Here is a 26,688-nt window from a genome sequence, read left to right as displayed (position 1 = left end):
ACACTTTTAAATCAGATAAGACTGATGCTCTTAACAACTATTGTCAAAAGGCAAAAAGATTCAAGAATATCTCCCTGCAGTGCTTCAATTCATTCTATACTCACATTTATATGAAATACCAGTTCTACAGGATAGCAATATATATTTGAGTAACTTTAAAAAGTGCAATGAGGGAATTCCCAAGCAGTTAGGGACTCCAAGCTTCCACGGAAGGGATATGGGTGTGATCCCTGGACTGGGAACTAAGATCCCTCAAGCTATGTGATGCAGCCAAAAAACTGCAACGGGCAAAACCTAAGGAGACTGTTGTCCCCATCTCCAACTCTCGCATGCTTTAGAAATATATGGTATATCATCTCTCAGTTGTTGTCTTAGATTTTACCATCCCAGATCTGCAAGTTATTAAATGGCCCAAAATTAAAAAGCAAGATGATATTAACAAAAGATCTCACATTCTTAAAGAATTAAAACAACTATAATGTACTAAATTACCATTTTTCAGAAAAAGAAAAATATTTATTTCAAAATATATAATACCAACCTTTCTGTGAACGGGGTTAGAAACTGATTGTAGTTCAATGCTCAGTCTAATACTCACTCTCCTGTATGAAAAGATATGCCCAACTATCAGAAACATTCACATGCAGTAAATTATTACAACCATTTGTATAGCTAACATTTTCCATTTTAAGCCACAAGATCCTCCACAGGTTGTCCCTAACTTATGAATACATGTTTGGAAAACTCGATGGATTTGAAATTTAACTTCCTGTTTTTCCACAAGTAATCAGGTTTTTAACCTGATGCTAAATTTTTTCTCTCCTGTAAAAAGAGGATGTTGTGAGAATTAAATGAGATAAATGATGTGGAATGCCTATTATTAGCTTGGTATACAACCTCACTGTACTGATTTTCAAATAGCATCTACTGAAAAGCAAACCATCAGGTTTACAACGATTTTTCACATAAAAATATGAACTGAAAATAAATAAAAAATAAAAAACTGAAATGACCGAATTTGAGAATTAGAATACTCTGAATGTCTACAACCAAGGAAATAAGATAACATATTCACTTTCCTTATGTACACACACACACACACACATTTTTCAGATCCACAAACTACATTGCTCAACGGACTCTCCATACAATGTAAGTACTATCAACAATTATCTATCTAATCCTAGAGTAACTCTAAACCCTAAAAGAAAAAAAAGAAAAAACACAGCTTTTTGCTCATTCTATACTGCATCTTAGAAAATTCAGTATCAAACAGAGGCATATAAATAAAGGTGTTCATAAACATTAATCAAACTGAGCAAAAATGTTAAAAAAAAAAAAACCTCAGGAAATAAAGGGGTAATGGTGAAAATACATCTCTGCACAAGTGGTTCTCAAACTATTCTGCTAGAATTAAATAATAATGGTCTTTTCCTGATGTGCAGGGAAAATAAACTGAATTTGTTCAATATTAAGTTATTTTTTTAAAGATGTATTTTAAACTTTTTTCACATTCTACCACAGAAGTACAGACATAACAACTAAGTGTTGATGGAAAAACCTGGTAATAGTTGACTCAGGCTAGATTCAATAGTTTAGTCTTTTATGCTCTGACTTGCAGTTTACATTGGTTCAATCCATGTCATTTTAGTTAAATTTCTTATTGAACATATGACTGGATGTTAAATTTTAGTTCACATGATGCGATTACCATAATTTGTATATTAATATCTAAAAAAGAACAGTACCGGTAAACAGCACAAAGACAGGAAGAATTATCTTTAAGTAAGAAAATGTTTCATTTCTATTTTTCTAGTATCTAAAGCAATATATGTGAAAATATTGAATTCCTACTCCAATTCCATTTACGTATTCTTAGGCAGTGGTGGGCAGGGGGGCGGAGGGGAGGAACACAACAACTTTCAATTTCCTAACTTATAAGAAAAGTGAATCGAGTCAGGTTTGTGAGGGCCATTCAGCTCTACAATGTCATTATGTTTGGTTTTCATCTTCTGAAGTTTTTCCTAGTACATACTGCCATAATGATATGACACTGTGGTTGATAACTTTACACTTTTTAAAATGTGTGGGTTTCTCAGGTAGCTCGGTGGTAAAGAATCTGCCTGCCAATGCAAGAGATGCAGGAAGATCCCCTGGAGTAGGAAATGGCAACCCACTCCAGTATTCTTGCCTACAGAATTCCATGGACAGAGGAGCCTGGCAGGCTACAGTCCATGGGGTCACAAAAAGTAGGATATGACTGAGCGAGTAACACACGCATTTCAAAAGCCTATATGCATTAGATGACGGGAAGAAAAAGAGGAGAACCCCATAAGTTAAAACTATTTCCCATATTCAGTTCAAAAACCTCCAGAGCAATAACTTATAGGAAAATGTGAGCTTTCAGAGGATCTGAAATCAGAAATCTTTCTCCACTGTAATGGTGAACATTATAGGAACAGTATAAAACAAGTTTAAAAAACAATTTTTAAAGTGCTGTTTCTCAAAATAAATGTCATAAATCTGCTTAACATCCTTCCTGTCAGTTAGATTTGGCATTAGCAGAACTAGATCCTAGCCACCTCTGCCACCTAATAGTTCTGACCTTAAACTCTCAATTCAAACAAAAGCTGCTCTACGCCAGGTACTATGCTGGGTGCCAGGGATACAAACAGAAATAAACATGGTTCATGACCTCATATTGAGATGATATTAAATGACTTTATCCTAGATTTGCTTCTGATGGTATTCTAAGGCTTTAATACATACACTATTAAGTGTCTGCCAGGCACCCTGCTTATATCAACTTATTTAACAACAATGTTGTTAAGTAAATATTATCTCCATCATTCAAAGAAAGAACCTGAGATGCACAGAGTTGCAAATTTGGGTAAGGTCACACTACAGAGCCCAAATCTGAACTCAAATCTTTCTCTTTTACCATGCTATCTAACAAACAAATAAGGACAATTAATTTCAACTTAGGCAACTTTGAAAACGTCCTTATAAAGAAAGAATTTAAGACAGACATAGAAGTCGTGGAGAAAAAAGCATCTGAGGTAGAAGGGAGAGCTGGAGTAAAGGTAGAGTATTAAGAGAGTATCAGGTGCACTCAGAGGAGAGCACGTAGCCCTGCATGACTGCTGTATTGGGAAGAGGAGCTTAGGGGAAAAATAAAAATGAAAAAGCAGGCTGGTGTCAAACCATGGGCTTCAAAATTTTGTACCACTTTTCTCCAGACATAGTTCTCTGAGCCCTACCACTGTCTTCAACTGAAGTTCCTTTTTCTCTATGACTTTAGTTCCTTTACTTTACTTTATGCATTAATCACTCTTCAATAATAGCTAATGGTTAGTGAATGCTCTTAAGTTCCAGGCACTGTTCTAAGTACTTCATATGTATTATTTTATGCTTATAATAATCCCACAAACAGGTACTTTATTTTTATCAATTATAAGGATGAGGCACAGAGAAGTAAGAAAAACTGTACAGAATCAAGCAGTAACTGGTAAAGTAGAACCTCAACAGTGTGGCTCCATAGCCTATTTTTTTTAATGTAGAAAACAGAGGGATTATAAACCCCTTTTTTTTTTAAGTACAGTTGATTTACAATGTTGTATTAATTTCTACTCTACAGCAAAGTGACTCAGTCATACATACATTTTCTTTTGCATATTTTTCCATTATGGTTTATCACAGGATATTAAATATAGTCCCAGACCTTGTTTATCAGAGCCTGAACTCCTAACCTACGCTATACTACATCTAAATGGAAGAACTTTTTGTTTCCTCTATTAAAGTGAGTTCCTTGAGAGCTAGAATGAAAATAGTTTTGTTGCTGTTGCTGTCATTGGAGGAAGATGCTAAGGAGAAGAGCTTTATATTCTCAGCACCTAGGACAGTGCCTGGTACACAGCAGGCTTTCATAAATACTTGAGCTGAACTGGCCTTGACTACTTAAGTCTAGACTATTTTTCCCATAAGAGGTTGGCAAACTTTATCTGTAAAGGGTCAGACAGTAAATATTTTCGGCTTTGCCAGCCATAAGGTCTCTGTCACATTTATTCATTTCTCCTCCTATACCACAGAAGCAGCAATAGACAATTCTTAAACGAATGAGAATGGCTGACTTTAATAAAACTTTGTCTACAAAAAAAGGCAATGGGCTAAGGAGCCTCGATACTGGAATTAGAAATTATGCCCCCCACCTTTCTTTCTTCTTTCTATAATCATTCTAGAACAGGGCTATCCAATAGAGATACAATGGAGCCACAAATATAAGGCACATATATAATTTTTAATTTTCTGGAAGTCACATTAAAAAAACATAAAAGAAACAGATAAATTTGTTATATATTAAATTAACCCTACATATCAAAATATTGTCATCTTAACACATAATCAATATAAAAATTGAAATGTTTTCCATTCCTTTGTTTCTCATAGTAAGTCTTCAGTCTAGTGTGCATTTTACTCTTATGTACCTTAGCTCACTTTACATCCATTTCAAATGTCAACTATAGTTGCTCCCATATTGGGCAACACAAAAGAACCACCAACTAACCTATAAATCTCCACTTACCAGCTGCTGTTCTTGGTACCATCTACTTGCCTGGCCTGCCAGTTGATTTTGAACCTAATTCTGAACTATACACCAGTTTCACATTATTGGTAGCTCAATATACCAATGTCTTCATTTTTAGTCACATTTCCACACCTGATCCTCCTAACAAACAACCATGTAGGTAGGCATGTTGTATCAGTTTTACAAATGAGACAGCTGCCACTCTGGTGGAATTGAGACAAAATTGAAGTCTCCTGAGTTCTCGCCAGAAGAAGAGGAGAAGGGGACGACAGAGCTTGAGATGGCTGGATGGCATCACTGACTCGCTGGACATGAGTCTGAGTGAACTCCAGGAGTTGGTGATGGACAGGGAGGCCTGGCGTGCTGCGATTCACGGGGTCGCAAAGAGTCGGACACGACTGAGCGACTGATCTGGTTTGATCTGACTTCTCGCCAAGATCTCTCTACTTAAGCCTCAACAGCACCACCTCATTTGTCAAAGTTGTAATTCTGCATTTATCTGTGCGACTATTTCCTACCCCAATAGAATGTGAACTCCACGAACGCAAGGACTTTTTCCTGACCATTGCATCCCCAGTGCCTAGCAGGTGTTTTGCAAATACGCAATATTTGTTTAATGGATAAATGAATTTACGGTGTTCCCCAATCGTCTTTAACCTATTAAAAGTAATTTATCTTATCTCTAGTAACTAATGTGAAAAAGAAGCAATATACCACATAGTTCATTAAATCGAAGCTTAACTTACTTCCAATATAACGCAAAAAAGAGTGGAAAAATGGCTGGGAACCAAGGCCTGAGTTCTAGTGCCCGCCCTGCGTTGAACTCGTAAGCCCTCGAGTAAATTAATTTTCTCAGCAGGAGTTCTTATCTGTCAAAGAGCAAAGGGCTATAATGTTCACGATAACGCTCAGAGATAAGTTTTTCTTTAAATTAATTTGATGCAGGTCAGCGTCCCATTCCTCACACACTTCCCTTCTCGGCGACGGAGAACTTACTTAGTGAGAGAGAGCCAGGTCCCAGATAGGTCTCTTCCCGGGGACTCCGGCTGGATACCCTCCCACAGGCCGCTGCGCACTGGCGGGGGCCGCCATCTTTCCCCTTGGCCCAACCCCAACCGCCACCCACGGGCACGGGGTAACGCGAACCTCACCTCTCCTCGCAGTCTCTGCATTTCACCTGCAACGGGACGAGTTGCTGGAACAAAATCTGGCTCATGCTGAACCGCTGCCCTGGCCGGTGTGCGAAAAAATAAAACACAACAGGCCCGGCCCGCGATATTAGGCTGAAAGACTTCCGGGTCCTGTAAAGTTTGAGTTTGCCGCTCTGCTTCCGCGGAGGAGGCGGAGAAAGCGGAGAAAGAGAAACAGAGGAAATACAAAGGAGGCTTGGACCTCGCCGGCCACCATCAACTTCTTCCGGTTTTACGAAGCTGGGATGGTAAAGTTCCGGGTATGGCATTATCCTGCGTGGAGGGACCTGACGCAGCCATATTTGTTAAGGGAACGGGACAGGAGTGAATCTGAGAACTTTTCGTCTCTTCAGCTGATCAATGCTTGCCACCCGGAGTGAGCCCTGAATTATGGCGGCCGCTGCGCTGACGCCGCATGGAACTGTCTTTCCAGAAGAGGGGCGATGCGGTTATTTTGTGGAAAAGAAGAAGCGGTTCTGCAGGATGGTGGTGGCAGCCGGAAAAAGGTTCTGTGGTGAACACGCTGGAGCCTCGGAGGTCTGGTATCGCCTTACCCTCTCGAGGGTCGGAAATAAGTTTCCTGGTCCGGCACCTCCCCTCTGACAGATTTCTGCTTCAGCCCCCTGGATTTTGCAGCTTTTCCTGTGATAAACGCAATACTGGCCTCCCTAGGGAGAGATGATGAGCCGTAGTGAAGTGCATTGTTTTATTTAAGTAAAGCGCCAGCAGTGACCCGTTTATCTTGATACCAGCTCATGGTAATGCTAGATTTTAGTTTTACTGCAGACTACCGCTTCTTGCGCTCGGCTCACTCTCCGCCTTCCTGATGGGAAATGGTGGTTTAGAAAGAAGAGTGATCAATGAAAGAATCCAAGGTTTCACTAATTGTGTTTTCATTGTTTCGTGAACGATAATCACGTCTTGTGAATGCGGTTGAGAGAAACTTCCAAAAATTTTTTATTTAGACGTACAATCTTTTGAAAGCAACTAGTAACTACTTTGCTGAAAAGGGGAAGGAAAGATTTGAAAAACACGTAAGAATGAATTCTTTTAAAATTGAGAACAGAAAGTGTACAGTTTTGCTCGGTTGTACATATGATTGTATTGTCAAGCAGCCTATATTTTTATGTATGTGTATTTCTTTAGGGTATATATGACAGGGCATTTAAAAACAAGATCAGCATAATGCTTATAGAAAAAGATCATGTTTCATAGGTTTTAGGAAGGTTAAGCCATAGAGAAAACCATTTGATTTCCTGCCTTCTGAATATCCAGTATTATTTACATTATTTTTCTTTGTTAGATGGTTTATCCTCCTAGGCAATATCCAGTACCAATACCGCTGTAGAACCCTTTCATCTGCTACTGATCCCTCATAGCTATAGCTCTAACTCATATTTTTATTTAACTGATACTTGGCGGGAATAAAGTGTACTGAAACAAGCTTATTCTTTTTTTGACCTGTGACTTAAAGGAACTCTGAAGTACACTTTCTGTTGTATTTTGAGAGGACCAGCAAACATCCCCTGACTGAAAAATGAATTTTATGATTGCAGAAGGATTTTGTTCTCCCTGTTATAAGGCCTGGTATTTCACCTTAACCAGACGTCCAGAAGATGACAGCAGATGGAAACAGTAGTAGAGTATGACTAGATCCTTACAGGGTAATCCATATTCCTGGAGAGGAATGACATCATGTTATTAACCTCTTGAAGAAAGACTGAAAAGCTCCAAGTGGAAACACTTTCAATGACTAGTTTGGTTTTCAGTTTGGGGTATCCTGGGCTTGCCTGGTTGCTGAGACAGTAAAGAGTTTGCTTGCAATGCTGGAGACCCAGGTTCAATCCATGGGTTGGAAAGTTCCCTTGGAGAAAGGCATGGCCACCCACTCCAGTATTCTTGCCTGAAATATTCCATGGACAGAGGAGCTTGGTGGGTTACACAGTGGGACACACTGAGCAACTAACACTTTCACTGAATCTTTAATTTTTGTTATGATTGAGTATATTGTTCCCATCTCTTTTTTGAAGTGTCATATATGGCTGAGTTATAAGTACAACTTGTACTTATTTTTACCCAGTGTTTCTAATGTGGGGATGATTTAGCATCCCCAAACAATGTTTGAAGACATTTTGGTCGTCGCAGCTGAAGACTGTTTCTTGCATCTAGTGGCTAGAGGCCAGAGATGCTGCTAAACATCCTACAGTGGGCAGGACAGCCCCCACAAAAAAGAATTATCCAGCCCCAAATATCAGTACTGCCAAGGTTGAGAAGCCTTGTTTCTAACAAATAACAAATCCTAAAAGTACTTTCTTCCTGTACTCATCATTCATTATACTTTGGGACGTTAACATAGAGTCTTCTCCTTCATGGAGTTTAGACTTTAAAGTCAGCAAATAGGGAAGAATATGTGCTATATCTTCAAAAGATATTGAAAAGTCTCTTAACTTGTTCAAGAAGTTCAGTGAACATCGTTTTGTGGATACACTAGGAGGCAGAACAGAACTGAAATAGACTGAAAAAGAAATTGTTAACACTAGTAATGAACACAGCATTTGCTGTATGAACAGCACTGTGCTAACATTTCTTTTGAAACCTATTAGCTCAATTTTTACAACCCTTGAGAAGATACCTTATTCTTGTCTTTCATATGAGGCAGTAAGACTTCAGATCATAAAGTTAGGAGCCGATAGCTAGGAACTAATAGAAAAATTAGGAATCTAAGCAGTCTGACCTTTGGTTTTGACTGTTACACTATACAGACTTGCCAACACTATTAACTATTAACTCCTTTATTTTTTCTGAGTACTTGTAGTTAAATCAATGTAACTTAGAAATGAATAGGATGTTATTATTCTGTACCAAAAGCTGCAAAGCCAGCAGAGTATGATCACGTACCAAGTGGTTAAAAGACCATATAGACGTCCCTAACTGACTGTGGTTCAACTTATGATTCTTTGGCTTTATGATACTGCAAAAGCAGTGAGTGTTCAGTAGAGAGCATACTTTGAATTTTGAATTTTTCATCTTTTCTGGGGCTAGTGATACGCAGTACTGGGCAGTGTCAGGAGTAAGGGCTCCAAGTCAGCCACAGTATCACAAGGGTAAACAACTAATATGCTAACTGTCATTCTGTACCCACACAACCATCTGTTTTTCACTTTCAGTACAGTAGTCAATAAAATACATAAGATATTCAACACTTTATTATGAAATAGGCTTTTAGATGATTTTGCCCAACTGTAGACTTTTGATAAATGTTCTGATCACATTTGAGATAGACTAGGTTATGCTATAATGCTCGGTAGGTTAGATGTATTAAATGCATTTTTGAGAATATGTCAGCTTAGGATGGGTTTGCTGCTGCTGCTGCTAAGTCACGTCAGTCGTGTCCGACTCTGTGAGACCCCATAGATGGCAGCCCAGCAAGCTCCCTCATCCCTGGGATTCTCCAGGGAAGAACACTGGAGCGGGTTTCCATTTCCTTCTCCAATGCATGACAGTGAAAAGTGAAAGTGAAGTCGCTCAGTCGTGTCCAACTCTTAGCCACCCCATGGACTGCAGCCTACCAGGTTCCTCCGTCCATGGGATTTTCCAGGCAAGAGTACTGGAGTGGGGTGCCATTGCCTTCTCCATACAATGGGTTTATCAGAATGTAATTCCATCATAAGTTGAGGAAGATCTATCTTTAGTTGTGTCTGAGACACAATTTTCCCACACATTTTAACATCTCTAAAATCAGAATATTTTTTAATATCAATGATATTATGATTACGTAATATAATCGATATGTCGTAATTTAAACCGGCAGCATTTTTTTCCTTGGTGTCCCTAGAATAAGAGCGTATATCTAGTCAGTGCTGTCATAGATTGAAAATTACATATGTAGGCTTTCTCTATAACCTGTTTGAAGCTGTAGATCAATGTTATCCAAAGCAATATTTGCTCATATATACCTAAACGAGCTACACTAAAGGTTTTTTTTTTAATTGAAGTATAGATGAAGTGAAAATTTAGTCGCTCAGTCATGTCTGACTTTTTGCAACCCCATGGACTGTAGCCTACCAGGCTTCTCCGTCCATGGGATTTTCCAGGCAAGAGTACTGGAGTGGGTTGCCATTTCCTTCTCCAGAGGAACTTCCCGACACATGGATCAAACCTGGGTGTCCCACATTGTAGGCAGACATTTTACCATCTGAGCCACCAGGGTACAGATGTACAATACAGTGATTCACAATTTTAAAGGTTATACTCCATTTACAATGGTTATAAAATACTGGCTATATTCCATGTGTTGTACAATATATCTTTGTAGTTTATTTTATACATAATGGTTTGTACCTCTTAATCCTCTGCCCCTATAATGCTCCTCTCCCCTTTCCTCTCTTCACTAGTTTGTTCTGTATATTTGTGAGTCTGTTGCTTTTTTTCCTTATTTTCGCTAGGAGTATTGTTTTTTTAGAGTCCACATATAAGTGATATCATATAGTATTTGTCTTTCCCTGTCTGACTTATTTCTCTGACCATGTCCTCCAAGTCTATCCATTTTGTTGCAAATGGCAGAATTCCAGTCTTTTCAAAGGCTGAATACTATTCCATAGGGGGTATGTGTGTGTGTTTACCACATCATCTTAATCCATTCATCTGTTGATGAATATTTACGTTGCTTCTATATCTTGGCAATTATAAATAATGCTATTGTGAACATTGGGGTACACATCTTTTTGAATTAGTGTTTTTATGGATATGTACCCAGAGGTGGAATTGCTGGGTCATACAGTAGTTGTATTTTTTGTTTTTTGAAAACCCTCATTACTGTTTTCCACAGTGACTGTACCAATTTACATTCCTACCAACAGTGAATGAGGATTTCCTTTTTTCCACATGACTGTCAGTATTTGTTATTTATGTTCTTTTTAATGATAGCCATTCTGACAGGTATGAGGTGATATCTCATTACACTAGAGATTTGTGTTTTAAACTCGATGATCTGATTTTGGGAGTGTTTTGTTAATGTGCCTTTAAGGTTTCCTTAATCTTGTTTTGGGATAGCATAAGCTTATGATTATACTGAAGCTGTATCTAGTATCTGTAAGCAATAAACTTGATATATTGTTAGAATAAATATGTTCTTTTTTCGTTGTTGTTTTTAGGAAGAAAATGCTCGGAAAAGAATTCTGTGTCCTTTAGATCCAAAACAGTAAGTATGGGTTGGAGAAGGGTTTTTCTGTGCTAGAAACAGTGATTATCACAGTCTTATTTTAAATAATTTTCTCTTTAAATTTAGCACAGTATATGAAGATCGACTAGCAAAGCATCTGAAAAAGTGTAACTCAAGAGAGAAGCCGAAACCTGTAAGTGTTTGGTCAGTAAAATGGAATGGTAAAATAGGTGCTATGTAATATTTATATATACTTAGTAGATGACAAATACGAGCTTTTAACAAAGCTCTTGCTTCAAGAGACTGAAATACGGTAAATACATCTGAGTGTATATAGGACATTAGACTGTGAATCCACTAAGAGTCCTAATTTAGGTAACAGATGATTTTGCAACAAAAATAGTATTCAGAGAGTAATTCCACAGTTTACTTATTCAAAAATACTTACTTAGTGCCAACGCTAGTGGTAAAGAAACCACCTGCCAGTGCAGGAGACCTAAGAGACACAGGTTCATTCCCTGGGTCAGGAAGATCCCCTCGAGGAGGGCACGGCAACCCACTCCAGCATTCTTGCCTGGAGAATCCCATGGACAGAGGAGTCTAGGGGCTATAGTCCATAGGGTAAAAAAGACTCAGACACAACTGAAGCAACTTAGCACATTAGCATACAAGTTTATTTCAATAAAATATGATCCCAGTCTTCAGTGAACTCTTAAGTTCAATGAAAGAAGTAAGTGTACATGTGATAAGAGCACATACTTGCATTAAAATTAAATCTAAGGGATCAAGAAAGACTTGCCAGAGAGAGTAACACTTGAACTGAGTCCTTTTTTTAAATATATACTTCTTTTTTTTTTCTTTTCTGGCTCTGCTGGGTCTTCGTTGCTATGTGGGGTTTTTTCTAATTGTGGAGAGCAGGATCTACTCTCCAGTTGCAATATGCCAGCTTCTCATTCCGGTGGCTTCTCGTTGCAGAGCACGGGCTTTAGGGTGCGCAGGCTTCGGTAGTTGTGGCACATAGGCTTAGTAGTTGCTGCTCCTAGGCTCTAGAGCACAGGTCCAGTAGTTATGGGCATAAGTGCACCTAGATAATAATCTTCCTGGATGAGGGATCAAATCTGTCTCCTGCATTAGCAGACAGATTCTCAACCACTGGACAACCAGCGAAGTCCCAACAGCACTGTCATTTGACAACAAATTATCCCCATACATTTCCAAATGCCTCCTAATTGAAAACCAGTAAGCCAAATGGCATAAGTTTAAAAAGAAAAAAATTTTACATTAAGATGTGTAGTAGAAAAGTGATGACTATCCCTAGTTAGTCTCTTAGTAAAAAGAATGTTGCCTTTATTTTCAAGTATGCATGGAGATTATCTGGCTTCCCTGGTGGCTCAGACAGGTTCTTTAGAACCTGCCTGCAATGCAGGAGTGTTAGTGTTAGTCACTCAGTAGTGTCTGACTCTTTGCAACCCCATGGACTACATGTAGCCATCAGGCTCCTCTGTCCATGGAATTCTCCAGGCAAGCATACTTGAATGGGTTGCCATTTCCTTCTCCAAGGGATCTTCCCAACCCAGGGATTGAACCTGGGTCTCCTGCATTACAGGCAGATTCTTTACCATCTGAGCCACAAAAGAACCTGGGTTCAGTCCCTGGATTGGGAAGATCACCTGGAGAAGGGAATGGCTACCCACTCCAGCATTCTATCCTAGAGAATTCAATGGACAGAGCCTGGCAGGCTACATTCCATGGGGTTGCAAAGAGTCGGACACAACTGAGCAACTAACATTTTCACTTTCACAGGCATGGAGGTTCTCTTCCTTACCTAACTGTTAGGCTTTAGTTAAAGCAAGCAGATTGAATATGTGTTCTGAGAACAGTTTGAGAGAAAAAGTGAATTTATTAAAACTGGAATACCCCTGTGAATTTCCTGGTGATCCAGTGATTGGGACTCCATGACTTCACTGCTGAAGAACCAGGTTCAGTTCCTGGTTGGGGAACTAAGATCCCACAGGCTGAGTGGCACTGGGCCCCCCAAAAAATGGAATACCCATGCACAGATTTCATTGCATGCTAGGGACACAGTGAAAAGGAAAGGGAGAAAAGCAGTGGGGTGACGAGATAGAGAAAAGAAATAAAGAACAGTTTTTGTCTAGTACACTATGTATAACATGAAACCCAGGTTTTGCTTTACTAATAGTTGTAGCTGTTAATAATTTTCTGTTATAGTTTTGTCAGTTATCCAACAAAACACTCTAATACTCACTTTCTAACCTGTTCCACTTAATCAGTAGTTTCTCTTATTACCCATATAAGTAAAAGTAGCAACCCACAATCCGTACATTACTTTTCTGCCATTTGTATAACTAAAGCCTGTGCATTAATGTCTAATGTCTAATGCATAACTAAATTACTTTACATAATGTCTCAGGAGTTGTTTTCACCTTCAAAAGAGAATTTGTAAAAAATTACACTATTTGATTCATTTATGTCTACATGGTCTAATACATAGCCACTGCTGTTGCTGCTGCTAAGTCGTGTCAGTTGTGTCCGACTCTGTGCAACCCCATAGACAGCAGCCCACCAGGCTCCACCATCTCTGGGATTCTCCAGGCAAGAACACTGGAGTAGGTTGCCATTTCCTTCTCCAATGCATGAAAGTGAAAAGTGAAAGTGAAGTCACTCAGTCGTGTCCAACTCTTCACAATTCCATGGATTGTAGCCTACCAGGCTCCTCCATCCATGGGATTTTCCAGGCAAGAGAACTGGAGTGGGTTGCCATTGGCTTCTCCAATGTAGCCACTAGCCATGTGTAACTATTTAAATTTGAGTTAATTAAAATTAAGCAAAATGAAAGTCCGGTTCCTCAGTCACACTAGCCATATTTCAAGGCTGTAGCTACCATGTTAGCTAGGGCAGATATAGAACATTTTCATTATTGAACATGTTGAATTAGGTCCTTACTTAGAGTCTTTCTGTCTCTGAAAATGGACTAGAAATATCTCACTATGTTAATTTACACAACATAGTATCACAGGACATTTCTATATTCTGTTTTAATTAGTATTTTAAAATAGAAGAAATCAGACCTAAACCATTGTAATATTTTTTCATATGTGTTTGTGGCCATGCTACCTATCTGATAAACAGCCATTTGTAGTTGGGCCTTTGTTTTTGCTTTAACAGTTAGCAAAAGTAACATCCTCAGTCTATGCTAGAAATAGGTAAAAATGTTAATAGAAATTACGAATGAATTTCTTTAGACTATAAATGTCTATTCAGGTAGCCACCTCACTAGAATGTAAGATCCAGCAACACAGAGGTTTTTGTCTGTTCTGTTCACTCTGGTGAATCCTCAGCAACTAAAGCAAGTTAAGGACCAGACTAGTCACTCAGTAATTATTTATGAATAATTTTTTCATGAATAAATGAATGGAAGAAAGAGAAGATGGCCGGTGCAGAGTATTAGAAGGAATGAATCAGTTTTTCACCTTAATTTTTGTGAACTCTTCACATTAATAATTTTTGTTATCATTTTGTTTTTGTTAAGGACTTCTTTATTCAAGATATTAACGCAGGTTTAAAAGATGAAACCGAAATACCAGATCAATTGGTAAGTACTTGACTTTTTAATTTTATGAGGTGTTCTAGAGTATCTCCACACTGTAAATAAGCTTACAATTATTGTTCCAATTTTTGAAATAAATTAACTATTTTGACGTAAAGTGCATTTTGTTATAGAATCAATGTTATCAGTTCCCAGACCAGCTCATGTCCCATTTTTGTATATAGGTTCCAATTTCGTCTCTCTCTGAAGAGCAGCTGGAAAACTTAATTAAGAAATTGAGAAAAGCAAGTGAAGGTAAGTCTGCCTAAATTTACAAGTTAAATTTTATTAGAACAATGAGGTAGTATATGAGTTGAACTTGCGTGGTAGCTCAGACAGTCAAGAGTCTGCCTGCAATGCAAGAGACCCAGATTCTATCCCTGGGTTGGGAAGATCCCCTGGAGAAGGGAAATTTCTCTGTGGTTTAATATTACTACCATTGCTTAGAACACTACAGTTTCACACTTGGTTGTTTAGGCTTGTGTGCTTTTATTTGGCACAGGTTTGAACTGCACACTTAAAGATCAAATTATGTCCCATCCAGCATTGCATGATGCCCTTAATGACCCTAAAAATGGTGATTCTGCAGCCAAACATCTGAAACAACAGGTATGTTTAAGCCATAGTAACTCTACTAAAAATGGCCTTTTTGTTCGTTTGTCAGAAGCTAACATTCTATTTTTTCTAAAATAGTATTAATGAAATTTTGTTTAGATTATCTTTCATGGTACAGAATCTCCATTTCAAATAAGGTTGTTCAAACATATATAGAAAGTCCTTGGCATAGATAGGGTTCTGAGTACTGCATGTTAACTATTTAAAAGCAGGAGAAAAACTTTAAAGCCAAACAAAAATTACCATTGTGAACATGGTGCCCTATACAGAAATTGTCTTGCTGTTTTTCCATTTGAGCCACATGTTTTTTGTTCTAGTTTATAAAATAATCTCGTGAAGTTTGCAGGCTTCTATTTTAGGTAACATTGAAAATTTAAAGTTACTTGGTCCAAGAAGATGCTTTGTTGAATTTGGAGCAGGAAAGGGAAAATTATCTCATTGGGTTGATATTGCCTTAAAAGATGCTGAAAAAGTTCACTTCATCCTAGTAGAAAAGGTGACCACAAGATTCAAGGTAAGTGAAATCCACACTGTGGTATATTTGTAGCCAGATTTTGTTTGCACTTAAAAAGCCTCTAAAAGAAAATGAGTTTTTTGTGTTTATTTGATTATAGTTTTTTATTCTAATTATATTGGTGACTTAAAGGTAATTTTTTAATCTAAATTTCTGAGTTCTTAAAATAATAACAAAAACAAGGAGATATGTGAAAAGAGCCAAGCTCAAGCTAGCAGTTAAAAGTCTTGAGTCCTTACCTACCTCTGAAACTTACTGTTTGTTCAGTAAACATTTATTGAGCATACCACCAGAACCATGACAGATACTAAGTAGATAAAGTCAAATAATACAAGAGTCCCTATGTTCTATTATGTTCAGAGTGAAAGTGAAAGTCAGTCGTGTCCAACTCTTTGCGACCCCATGGACTATACAGTCCATGGAATTCTCTAGGCCAGAATACTGGAGTGAGTAGCCTTTCCCTTCTCTAGGGGATCTTCTCAACCCAAGAATCAAACCCAAGTCTCCAGCATTGCAGGCAGAGTCTACCAGCTGAGCCATAAGGGAAGCCCACTTATATTTAGAAAGAAGAGACAAATAGATAAATGATTATTTTTTTAATGGTGTTAAAATATGAAGGAAAAAAAAAGATGCTGCACAGAATACAGTGTGGGTTCAAAGGAGGGAGTGACAAGTTTTACTGCAGGGAAGGGATGATAAATGGCTACATAGAAAAAGTGATGTTTGAGGTCTGTCTTGAAAAGTGAGTATTTGCTAGGTACAGGGTTTGAGAAGCATTCTAGGAAGCAAGAACAGTGTAACCAAATGCCTGAAAAGACAGGGGAACACAGAAACATTTCTGTGTGATGGAAGTAATGATGTGAAGTAGAGTTCAACAGGGAGATGGGAGAGGTGGGACAGATTCTGGAAGGGGTCATATTTTATGCTATGGAAGGAGTTTGACTTTATCCTGTTACATGCTGGGGATACAGTGGAAACAAGATTTAATTCTTGTCTTCAAGAAGCTTACATCTAATGGGACAGTATTGGTTTAGTACGCTAAGTGATAAGTACCAGATATGTAAGAGTTCTACCAGAAGATGAAACACCAGCCTCAGGTTTCCTGAGGAGAAGGAAGCAGCAAAGAAGAGATTTAAGGAGTATATAAGGATTGGTGAAGTAAATAGAGTTTTAAAAGTTCCTCTTAGCAGTACCATTAAAGCTGTATCAGAAGAGTATGAAACTTGAACTAGGGAGATTAATAATAAGATACTATCCTATGATCCCGGAGAAGGCCCTGGCACCCCACTCCAGTACTCTTGCCTGGAAAATCCCATGGACGGAGGAGCCTGGTAGGCTGCAGTCCATGGGATCGCTGGGAGTTGGATACGACTGAGCGACTTCGCTTTCACTTTTCACTTTCATGCACTGGAGAAGGAAATGGCAACCCACTCCAGTGTTCTTGCCTGGAGAATCCCAGGGACGGTGGAGCCTGGTGGGCTGCCGTCTATGGGATCGCACAGAGTCGGACACGACTGAAGTGACTTAGCAGCAGCAGCAGCAGCATCCTGTGATCCAGGTAAGAAATGGGCCAGAGCTAAGGATGTTGCAGTGAGACAGAGAGAAGGGAAAGAGTATGAAAAATGTAATGATAGTGGGAGCCATGAGACTTGATTAAGTAAGACGGAGGAGTTAATTCTGGTGACCTTTTGTGCCTTAAATGACTTAAGTGGTGTTCTTCCCTCAGACAGGGAATGTGCCAGGATGAAGGGGAAGAATAGTTCAGAGGGAGAAATAATGAGTTCAGTTTTAGGTGAGTTTGCTGTTGAAGTAGAACTTTCTGTTTGACAATTGGATTTGTGTGTGCTCATCAGAACGGTCCGGGCCACCATGTAGATTTATCAATCATAGGTATATGGATATAGGTGAGAATGGTTGTGATCTTTCAGGGAGAGTAAGAAGAGAAGCAAGCCACAAATAGTGTATTAGGGCCTGATAAAGATAAAGGAACTGGCAAATAATCTTAGGTAAGTCAGTTAACATCTATGAACATTAATGCCTTCATCAGTGAATTGGGAATTTTTAGAATTAAAGGAAATAATGTGTACATTATAATTTGTGAAATGTTCAAGGCTTATAAAAATGTGAGGGCTTCCCTGGTAGCTCAGCTGGTAAAGAATTCACCTGCAATGCAGGAGACCCCGGTTCAATTCCTGGGTTGGGAAGATCCGCTGGAGAAGGGATAGCATACCCACTCCAGTATTCTTTGGCTTCCTTGGTGGCTCTGTTGGTGAAGAATAACCTGCAATGCAGGAGACCTGGGTTCGATCCCTGGGTTGGGAGGATCCCTTGGAAAAGGGAAAGGCTACCCACTATAGTATTCTGGCCTGGAAAATCCAATGGACTTGTTATTTTCTGTCACAGAATATACAATTAACAATTCTACTTTTTAAATACTAAAAAATAAAATGGAAAATTATTAGCTCTGACTTTTGAAAATAAATAGAAATCTTTTTATTTTCATAAAGCTTTTTTTTCCCTTACGTGAAACCCATTGTTATAATAATGTTCTATTTGTACAGGTAGATGGCAAACACAGAAAGAAAAATTCAGTGTTTGAAAGACTTCAAATCGATATTCAACATTTGTGTTTGAGTAAGTTGCATAACTTTCAGTTGCTCTTCCATAAATCAAAGAACTTTCAAACTCTTGAGGGTTGCTTAGAAATCCAATCAGGCAGAACAGTGCTTCAGGAAAAACAAAGATTAATCCATTTTTAATGTAGAATTTTATATCTAACATTTAGATACATATAAATGGGATGAGGGTTGACACTCTAAGAAATTGTTTTTCAGGATCAGCTAGACATGAAATGTCATACTAGAGAATAGTTTAAAAATTTTGATAATATGCCCTTATCTTGCTTATTTGTGCTGTTATTACTGAGTTTGTTCATGCCGTACATTAGCCTTCTGCCCATTGTTAACATGACTTTACCAAAACTGTTATGGAAATGAGCTAGTTCTCTGCCTAACTAATTTGTGAAAGATACTCCCACAATTTTAAATTGTACCAAAGAAAATAACCCATCTCTATGAAACTTATTTCATACACACACACATACCCATGAATCATACTTTTTAATGCCCTTTTTGTACCTTTTTTAGTTTTTCACATTATTTACAATGAAAATAATACAAACATATGCCAGCAACCTCTTCTGCTAATTTTAATTCAGCCCTGTAATGCAACCCACCATTGGCCCATATAGTAAATAAAATTTGTTCATTGAGTTAGTAGATAATTTATAATTTTTTTTACTTGGTCTTTTAAAAATGTATTTAAGGTCCTATGTATAGCACAGGGAGCTATATTCAATGTCCCCTGACAAACCATATTGGAAAAGAATATGAAGAAGAATATATATATGTATATGTTTATGTAACTGATCACTTTGCTGTACAGTAGAAATTAACACATCATTGTAAATGGACTATACTTCAATTTTTTAAAAGAGGTATAACTTTAAAAATTGCACTTTAATTATCTTAAATTGTTCTAATACATTTATCAAGTATTCTGTTAGTTGCCATCTTCCTGAAAAATTCTCTCCTGGATCCTTCAGACCTGTTCCAGTCTAGACTGGGCATGCTGTCTTCTGTTCCTGGGGCACAACTGTCAACCTTAAAACTCATCATTCTCATACTGGGGATTCCCTTCACTCTTGTAGGTTGAAATTTATTTTTCCACATTTTCTTTTTCTCTTTTGGCCATCCTGGGCGGCTTTTGGGATCTTAGTTGCCCAACCAGGGATCGAACCCTCAGCAGTGAAAGTGCGAAGTCCTAACCACTGGACCTTCAGGGAATTCCCTATTTATCTACATCTTATCCCACATCTTCCTCTGTTGATTTACTCTTCTTGGGCAAAGACCTCCTCTGTAGCTTCCTGAGAAACACTTGAATTAGAGAGAAATGTGATGCCTTGCATTGTCTGAAAATATCTTTAACTTTACCCTTACACTTGATTTGGCTGGGTCTTTTCTGTTTCTGGGGCTTCCCTTGTGGCTCATCTGGTAAAGAATCTGCCTGCAATGCAAGAAACCTGGGTTTGATCTCTGGGTTGGAAACATCCCCCGGCGAAGGGAAAGGTTACCTACTCCATTATTCTGGCCTGGAGAACTCCATGGACTGTATAGTCCATGGGTTCACAGAGTTGGACACGACTGAGTGACTTTCTATTTCTAAGAATTTTGAAACTATTACTCCATTAGTATTGTTGTTCAAAAGTTCAGTGCTGTTCTGAGTCCTGACCCCTTGTATATCATCTCCTTTTTTCTTTCTAGAAATTTATAGGCTCTTTTCTTTGTCCTCAGAGTTTTAAATTTTCACAGTAATGTGTCTTGTAGTCATATTTTTACCTATTGTGTTGGGCACTTGGTATGCTGTTCTGTTTATACCAGTGGTTCTCAACTAAAGACAGTTTTGGCCCTCAGGGAAAATTGACAATGTCTGAGATATTTTTTGTTGTCAAAAGATTAGACATGTTGCTGGCTAGATGGATACAGACCCGAGCCCTGCTAAATATCCTATAAGGTACAGTATAGTTCTCCACAACAATGAATTATTGGAGCCAACAGTTAATAATGCCAAGGGTGAGAAATCCTGATTTAGAGATTCCAGTATTCTCAGCTTTCTGGGAAATTTTCTTGCATTCTGAGTAATTTCTTTGCATTCTTTCTTTCTTAATTTTCTCTACTTCAATTTTTATTTTCTCCCTTAATGGGAGAACTTTTATGATTTAGTTATTAGACCTCCTGGAATAGTTCTCTACTTTTCTTGACTTTACTTCTCTGTTCTGTATCTTTTATCTTTTTTTTTTTTATACTTTCACAGATTTCTTCAACTTAATTTCTTCTATCATAGTTTTAATTTCTAAGATCTTTTTCTCTGAATTTATCTTTGTTATTTTAGCTGTTCTTTTTTTCATAATGCAGTATCTTTGTGAGGATATTAACAGTACGTTTTTTAAGAAGTATTCTCCGTTTAGAGTCTGTTTGCACTCGGTTGCTCTTTTCCATTTGTTTTGGTCTGTCTTTTTCAACTTAGAGGCTCTGCTCAAACATCTGTGCTTTTTGATGGTGTGTTCATAGTAAGGATCGAGGGACTATGAACTCTTGAGTCTTTAAGTGGAATTGTTGACTTCAATTTCCAGTTTGAAGTAACTTGTTTAAAACATGACCTTTCCTCTTGGGCTGATCGGGTTCCCCAAATAACACTTTTTGATCACCTGCCTAGAGGGTCAGAGTCTAGTTACTAATGTTGTGGGACCCAGTGAGAAGTAAAAGCTTCATCCATATGCATACTCACTTAATCCTGCTATTTTACCACACATCAACTTTCTGCTTCGGGCTTCCCTCATGGCTCAGACAGTAAAGAATCTGCCTGCAATGTGGGAGGCCCAGGTTCTATCCCTGGGTTGGGAAGATCCCCTGGAAACGGGAATGGCAACTCACTCCAGTATTCTTGCCTGGAGAATTCCATGGACAGATGAGCTTGTCAGGCTACAATCCACGGGGTCACAGAGTCAGACACGACTGAGCGACTAACACACACACACACACACACACACACACACACACACACAACTTTCCACTTCTTAGCGTCCATCAGTCCAGTGACGTCCTGTCTTAATTGCTTCAGAGGATTATCTAGTTGTCCACCAGGTGGTAAAGAGGTAATCATCAAGTGGCTATGAGATGTGGATCTGACTACTTCTTAAACAGACTTTCTGCCAGTGCACTGTTATTCATAACATAACGGTCTCAGCTCTTCTTCCAAAATTCCTGATGCCCCCAGTTCCATAAGGGCTTGCTTAGACAACCTTTCTCTTCACTCTGATATATAAGTTTCTTAAGTCACTTTACATGGGCAAACTGTTCCACTTGTTAGCAATTTCTTCTAGCATGTGATACCATCTGAAAGCAAGCAACAGAAAATTTGAAATATTTACTAAGGACCTCCATTGGACAAATAACTGTGCTGGGTGCTATAGCTGAATTTGTAGGGGGAAACATACTTTTCATTTCAGAAACTTAGAAAAAGGAAAATGAATTGGATGGTGGGGGGGTAGGGGTGTTGGGAACGGAAGCCATAACTGTGTGTGATGTTCTGCATTTTGCTACATTACCTTGTAGATGTCTTTTTTTTATATATATACTAATATTATGACTCTTTTATTCAGAACAGTGTGAAAAACTAAAATAATGTCTTATTTTTATATAAGATTATATCTTATTCAAGATACAATAAAAGCTATATTTTTAGTTTGATAATTTTGAGTATATAATATTGTATAATGTAAAATGTTGGTTGTATTATTCATGTGTATTTGTCACATATATTAGTTATGAAAAATAAACCTTGTAGGGAAATTTTTTAGTCCTTTTATCAATCGGTAGTAATATTTAGCTAAATAAGGCTTCAACAGGGTAAAGTCCTGAGTCAGTATGGAATAGCACTGGCCTAAAAAATGAAGAAGCTTTAAATTAGGAGTAAAGGACCTGCTGGGGATGAGGTGGGAAGAAAAGGAAAACAAAGAACTTTTTAACTACTTCTCTCCGTATCAGTAGTCATCTGTTACTTATCAAGTCACTTGTTATTCTTTCTAAGCTTATTTCTAAGCTTATTTCTAAGCTATAAAGTGAGAATTTTTTTGTTTGTGCCTCTTTTGGCCCTAAAATTCAAAGATTCTAGTTAGTTCTCTTTGGAAGCCCACTTAATGCCTTATCTCACAAGAGAACTAACAGTTCTTATTTCATTTCAGACAAGATTCCTTTGCTAAGCAAAGAAAAACTACCTATTGTAGGAATTGGAAAGCATCTGTGTGGTGTGGCAACAGGTATGTAAACATATGAGTAATGTTGAGATGAACACATTAAGTTTTAGCATGAAAGTGTCTCTTTTCAGTAGCTTTAATCCCTTGTTTGTAACTCATTATCTTGTTAGTAGCATTCGCTCTGTATTATATCCAGTTTTAGAGCTTTCCTATTTAGTTGCTCATTTTGGCCACTTTGCAGGATAAATTAGGAGTTTTTGTAAATGCTGTATCATAAGGGCTTCCCTGGTGGCTCAGACGGTAAAGCGTCTGTCTGCAATGCAGGAGACCTGGGTTTGATCCCTGGGTCGGAAAGATGCCCTGGGGAAGGAAATGGCAACCCACTCAAGTACTCTTGCCTGGAAAATCCCATGGACAGAGGAGCCTGGTAGGCTTCAGACCATGGGGTCGCTAAGAGTCAGAGACAACTGAGTGATGTTAAAAAAGGGTGGGGGTGGGGGGAACCTTAAAGTTCTTTGGGTTATATTTCATCCAAAAAGGAAATCAGTCATTTACAGAAGCTATTATGGTTCTTTTCCTGAAGCTACTCATTTTTTTAGAATTGCTTAGGAAGGACTCTCCCACTAGAAGATGATTATTTATCAAAATTCTAGGGGAAACAAAAAAAGAAATGTTAAGATGTGTTGTCTTAAACTTGGATCCATCAGATGTAGTATGATAAAGTAGACAGAACATGGATTTTGAAATCAAACAGTACAGGGTTCAGCTTTGTTGTGTAACTCTGGCAGATTAAACTTTGAGCCTCCATGAGGCCTACTTTCCACATTCTGACCCTCTTCTTCTTAACTCTTCACTGTTTCTGTGAATATCTTACATTTCAAGACTGACTCTGAACGTCACCTTCAGCAGATGCTTAGCTGATGCCTTTCTTCTTTCTTTTTTTGGGTTTTTAAGCTCAAAACTTCCCTGGAATATATATGTAGAAAACATAATTTTTTTCTTTGCAAGTCATTTCCTCAAAAGGGTAGGAAACATGAGAGCCAGTTTGAGTAGCTGGACTACAGTTTTTCAAATTTTAGATCTTAAGCTTCACATAGTTTTTTGGGGGTGGGGGGAGTTGACTTTTTGCAGAATAAATCATTAGAGAAAATTATTCAGTAATGAGAAAAGAGCAAATCTGAACAAAATTGATATTAGCACAAGTATAAAGCTAAGTAAGTTTTTGTTGTTGGGCTTTTAAAAACCATACTGCCTAATAAATGTAAAAATTACTTATTTTTAAAGATGATGTGGTTTGGGGGGGCCACATAATTGTGTTTGCAGATCTTGCATTACGATGTTTGGTTGAAACCTATGCTGCCAGTTGTGAGGAAAGGAATGAAGAACCTTTAGCCAAACGCATAAAGAATGATAAAACAGAAAAAGAAATTAACACTTTGGCCAAGGAAGGAAATGAAAAAAATATCCCAGAGAAGTGGACCCCTGTGGCTGGCATTGTTATTGCACTCTGTTGTCACCACAGGTGTGATTGGAGACATTATGTGGGCAAAGAATATTTCAGGGCTCTGGGCCTTGAAGCAGTGGATTTCCACTATTTCCAGCGAATGAGTAGTTGGGCGACTTGTGGGATGCGAAAAACGACTTTGGAAGCTTCAAATAGTTCCACAAAAAGAAGAGATAAACAGAATGATGGCAGTGAAGAGCATGATGATGGAGGATGCAGAATCACTGATGACAGCCCTGAGAGTTTGCCTGGGTGAGTGACTACTTTGAAGCGCACAGCACTAAGGCAGAAATACTTTATTATTACTGTACTTTATTTTTAGATGAATACTGCCAAAAATTCATTCATGAAAATATATTTTACCATCTAATTTTAGAATAAGTTAAAATACACACACTTTTATTATGGCATTAACAAAACGTATCTTTGAAGCATACCTAGAACATACTGTGGGTTATTTAGCAGTTTGTAAATAAATAGGAATAGCTAAAATAATTTTATAAGGTTTTACAGAATTTTAATAATGTGTTATATGTGTTTATTCAATTTAGGTTTCTTACTGTTGAAGAAAAGAAGAAAATAGGGCATCTTTGTAAATTGCTGATTGACCAAGGCCGAATCAAGTATTTACAGCAGAAAGGCTTCAGTCCCGCTTTACAGTACTATACAGACCCTCTGGTGTCTTTGGAAAATGTATTGTTAACTGCTTTACCAAATCATTCTTCATCACCAGAAACAAGTGCTTAACAGGAAAGAAATTTTGAACAACATCTGTCTTCCACCAAAAAAAAATTTTTTTAATTGTATTTTTATATTCATGGAAATACCATTTAAATAGCAGATAATGTGAACTTTAAAAATGTTTTGGCCTCGTTGAACCTAGGTAATGGCTTTGTTTTTTACTTTAGAAATCCAAACAGTAGAGAATTCACCAAATTCCCAAAGCAATCCTCTTCAACAGGGCATCTTGAATTATACTATCCATCAGCATCTATGGAGTTTGGGGAAGTAGTTGAGCAGTTGACTTGGTTACCTGAAACACATACCATGCCAACATGTAACTAGTACATTCACTTTCTATTTGCATTAATTTTAGAAACTTATTTTCCTTTGGTTTTATTTAATACTTTTTATTTTTCAAGTTCAAGATGTAATGATCAATTATCAGTTTACAACAAGGACCAATCTGAGAATTTGGTTTATGTATGGATTTTTTGTCCAGGCAGATCTGGAAAGAATAATTAATTGTGATTATTTGTTTCTATTACAAATAAATACAGAAATGTTCTCAATCAATTAATGAATTTATCTTCAGATTTCAAGAGCCATACCTGTATTTATATATTATCAAAATTTATCCATGACAGACACTAAAACTAAAGAGGTAATTGGATAATTACCTCTTGGATAATAACTAATTGGATAATTATCTAGTTAAAACTTCAAAAAGGATACTTATAAGCCTAATTCACAAATTAAATTGAAATTTGTAAATAACTTCTGAAGTTAATTAGGCATCAGTATCTTTTAATGGGTCATTTTTACATATATAAGGACAATTGCATGTATATCCTCTCCTGTTTGGGAAGATAATTTGGAATAAAGTAGAAATTAGATAGTGATACCAAAAACCTCACTTTTGGGCCTCAGCTCATAAGCAGTTTCTATGCACAAGTAAACATTAAACCAAACATATGGTAGGACTGTTAGTCTTTTCCTCATCTCATCCTTGGTTTTTTTCTGCTTTATTTGTAAAAATTGTCTTAATCATTGTACATTTGCCAAGATAAAGATCCAGAATTACTAATTTAGATATTATAATGATATTCTTAAATAACTAGTATTTGTAGGTCTGTGAGTATGTTAATTATAAAGCCTAGCACATTTTTACTTTCTGACCTTTCTACTTAGGTCTTACATATATCTCATGAGACTGCCTACGTTCAGATCCTTACTACTTGATCTCTTTGTGCCTCAATTCCCCTCTTGAAATGGGGATGACGAAGATAATAATACCTCACAGGGTTGTCATATGAGCATTAAGTGATATAGCATATTAAAATGCTTAGAACAGTTCTAAGTACAGAGTAAGTACTTAATAAATATTATGTTTTTAATAGTACTAATTCATAAAAATATTTTTAATGACAGACTTGGTTTTATTATCTCTGTTTAAGTTGTAACCTTTTTTCTCTTGTTGTAAGTTCTATGTCAAATATTAAAGTAGTTGGATTATTTTTAAAATTAGCTATTCATGCCTGCAAATTGAGACCATAAAGGAAGATGATAATACATCGTAATAATTACCCCCAATTTTGCTGAGTTAGGCAATGCTAATTTGTGTCATACAGTCTGTTTTACTTTATTCAACAATTTATGCCTGGAAATAAAAAGATATTCTACAACAGACATTATCTCTGTTGTATTTCATAAAACATACATACGCACACAAGAATTACACTGATGAAGTCCTGTGGACCATTTAGCTTAATGAATGTTTCTGACAATAATACCAGGTACTCTGTGGGAAGATAAGCCGTAGAGTACTTGCTGTAGATCAACATGCCAGCTGTAGGTAAAGATTATTGTTTTCCCCAACCTTGCTTATTTCCCTTCAGATAACATGAGACAGTGAATATGTGGGATATACATAGGAGCTATTTCTTGACCGGCAAAATTTGCAGGTTCAGTAAACTCC

General features: G+C 37.5%; 3 protein-coding genes across 10 annotated transcripts in view; 1 reads left to right on the top strand and 2 right to left on the bottom strand.

Moving 5' to 3' along the window:
* SASS6 (SAS-6 centriolar assembly protein) overlaps window positions 1-6,044 on the bottom strand; it is a 42,054-nt gene extending 36,010 nt beyond the window's left edge. For all 3 annotated transcript variants that reach the window (XM_061411066.1, XM_061411069.1, XM_061411067.1), the window contains exons 1-2: window positions 5,737-6,044; window positions 542-602 (exon numbers count right to left, since the gene is read on the bottom strand). In XM_061411066.1, coding sequence (XP_061267050.1) covers window positions 542-602; window positions 5,737-6,044 — 369 coding nt within the window. The remainder of the gene's footprint in view (window positions 1-541; window positions 603-5,736) is intronic.
* A 121-nt stretch (window positions 6,045-6,165) lies between these two features.
* TRMT13 (tRNA methyltransferase 13 homolog) lies at window positions 6,166-26,399 on the top strand. 5 transcript variants are annotated; one of them, XM_061411075.1, is made up of 12 exons: window positions 6,224-6,312; window positions 7,250-7,418; window positions 10,929-10,975; window positions 11,063-11,129; window positions 14,487-14,549; window positions 14,729-14,798; window positions 15,046-15,152; window positions 15,505-15,672; window positions 18,234-18,306; window positions 22,475-22,549; window positions 23,810-24,242; window positions 24,542-26,399. In XM_061411075.1, exons 2-12 carry the CDS (start codon window positions 7,392-7,394, stop codon window positions 24,735-24,737), a joined length of 1,326 nt encoding a protein of 441 aa, XP_061267059.1. In that variant the 5' UTR covers window positions 6,224-6,312; window positions 7,250-7,391; the 3' UTR covers window positions 24,738-26,399. The 5 variants fall into 5 exon arrangements, with proteins under 5 accessions (XP_061267058.1, XP_061267061.1, XP_061267063.1 ...); XM_061411074.1 differs by lacking the exon at window positions 7,250-7,418 and having other exon boundaries at window positions 6,166-6,312; XM_061411076.1 differs by lacking the exon at window positions 7,250-7,418 and having other exon boundaries at window positions 6,237-6,533.
* LRRC39 (leucine rich repeat containing 39) overlaps window positions 24,763-26,688 on the bottom strand; it is a 21,406-nt gene continuing 19,480 nt past the window's right edge. For both annotated transcript variants that reach the window (XM_061411086.1, XM_061411085.1), the window contains exon 9: window positions 24,763-25,023. In XM_061411086.1, the coding sequence (XP_061267070.1) occupies window positions 24,968-25,023 (56 nt within the window). In that variant the 3' untranslated portion in view covers window positions 24,763-24,967. The remainder of the gene's footprint in view (window positions 25,024-26,688) is intronic.

Source organism: Bos javanicus, chromosome 3 (genome assembly GCF_032452875.1).
Source record: "Bos javanicus breed banteng chromosome 3, ARS-OSU_banteng_1.0, whole genome shotgun sequence".
In the NCBI taxonomy this organism is placed as follows: domain Eukaryota; kingdom Metazoa; phylum Chordata; class Mammalia; order Artiodactyla; family Bovidae; genus Bos; species Bos javanicus.
The sequence above is the reverse complement of the archived record's forward strand: the minus strand, read 5'-3'. Positions and strand labels throughout refer to the sequence as shown.

Bases quoted from the DNA above. Each gene is read 5' to 3' on its own strand.
- TRMT13 (XM_061411074.1), top strand. From the start codon at position 6,166: ATGGCGGCCGCTGCGCTGACGCCGCATGGAACTGTCTTTCCAGAAGAG. The intron at 14,550-14,728 runs GTAAGTACTTGA...TTTTGTATATAG, and splicing joins CCGAAATACCAGATCAATTG to GTTCCAATTTCGTCTCTCTC. The intron at 18,307-22,474 runs GTAAGTTGCATA...ATTTCATTTCAG, and splicing joins TATTCAACATTTGTGTTTGA to ACAAGATTCCTTTGCTAAGC.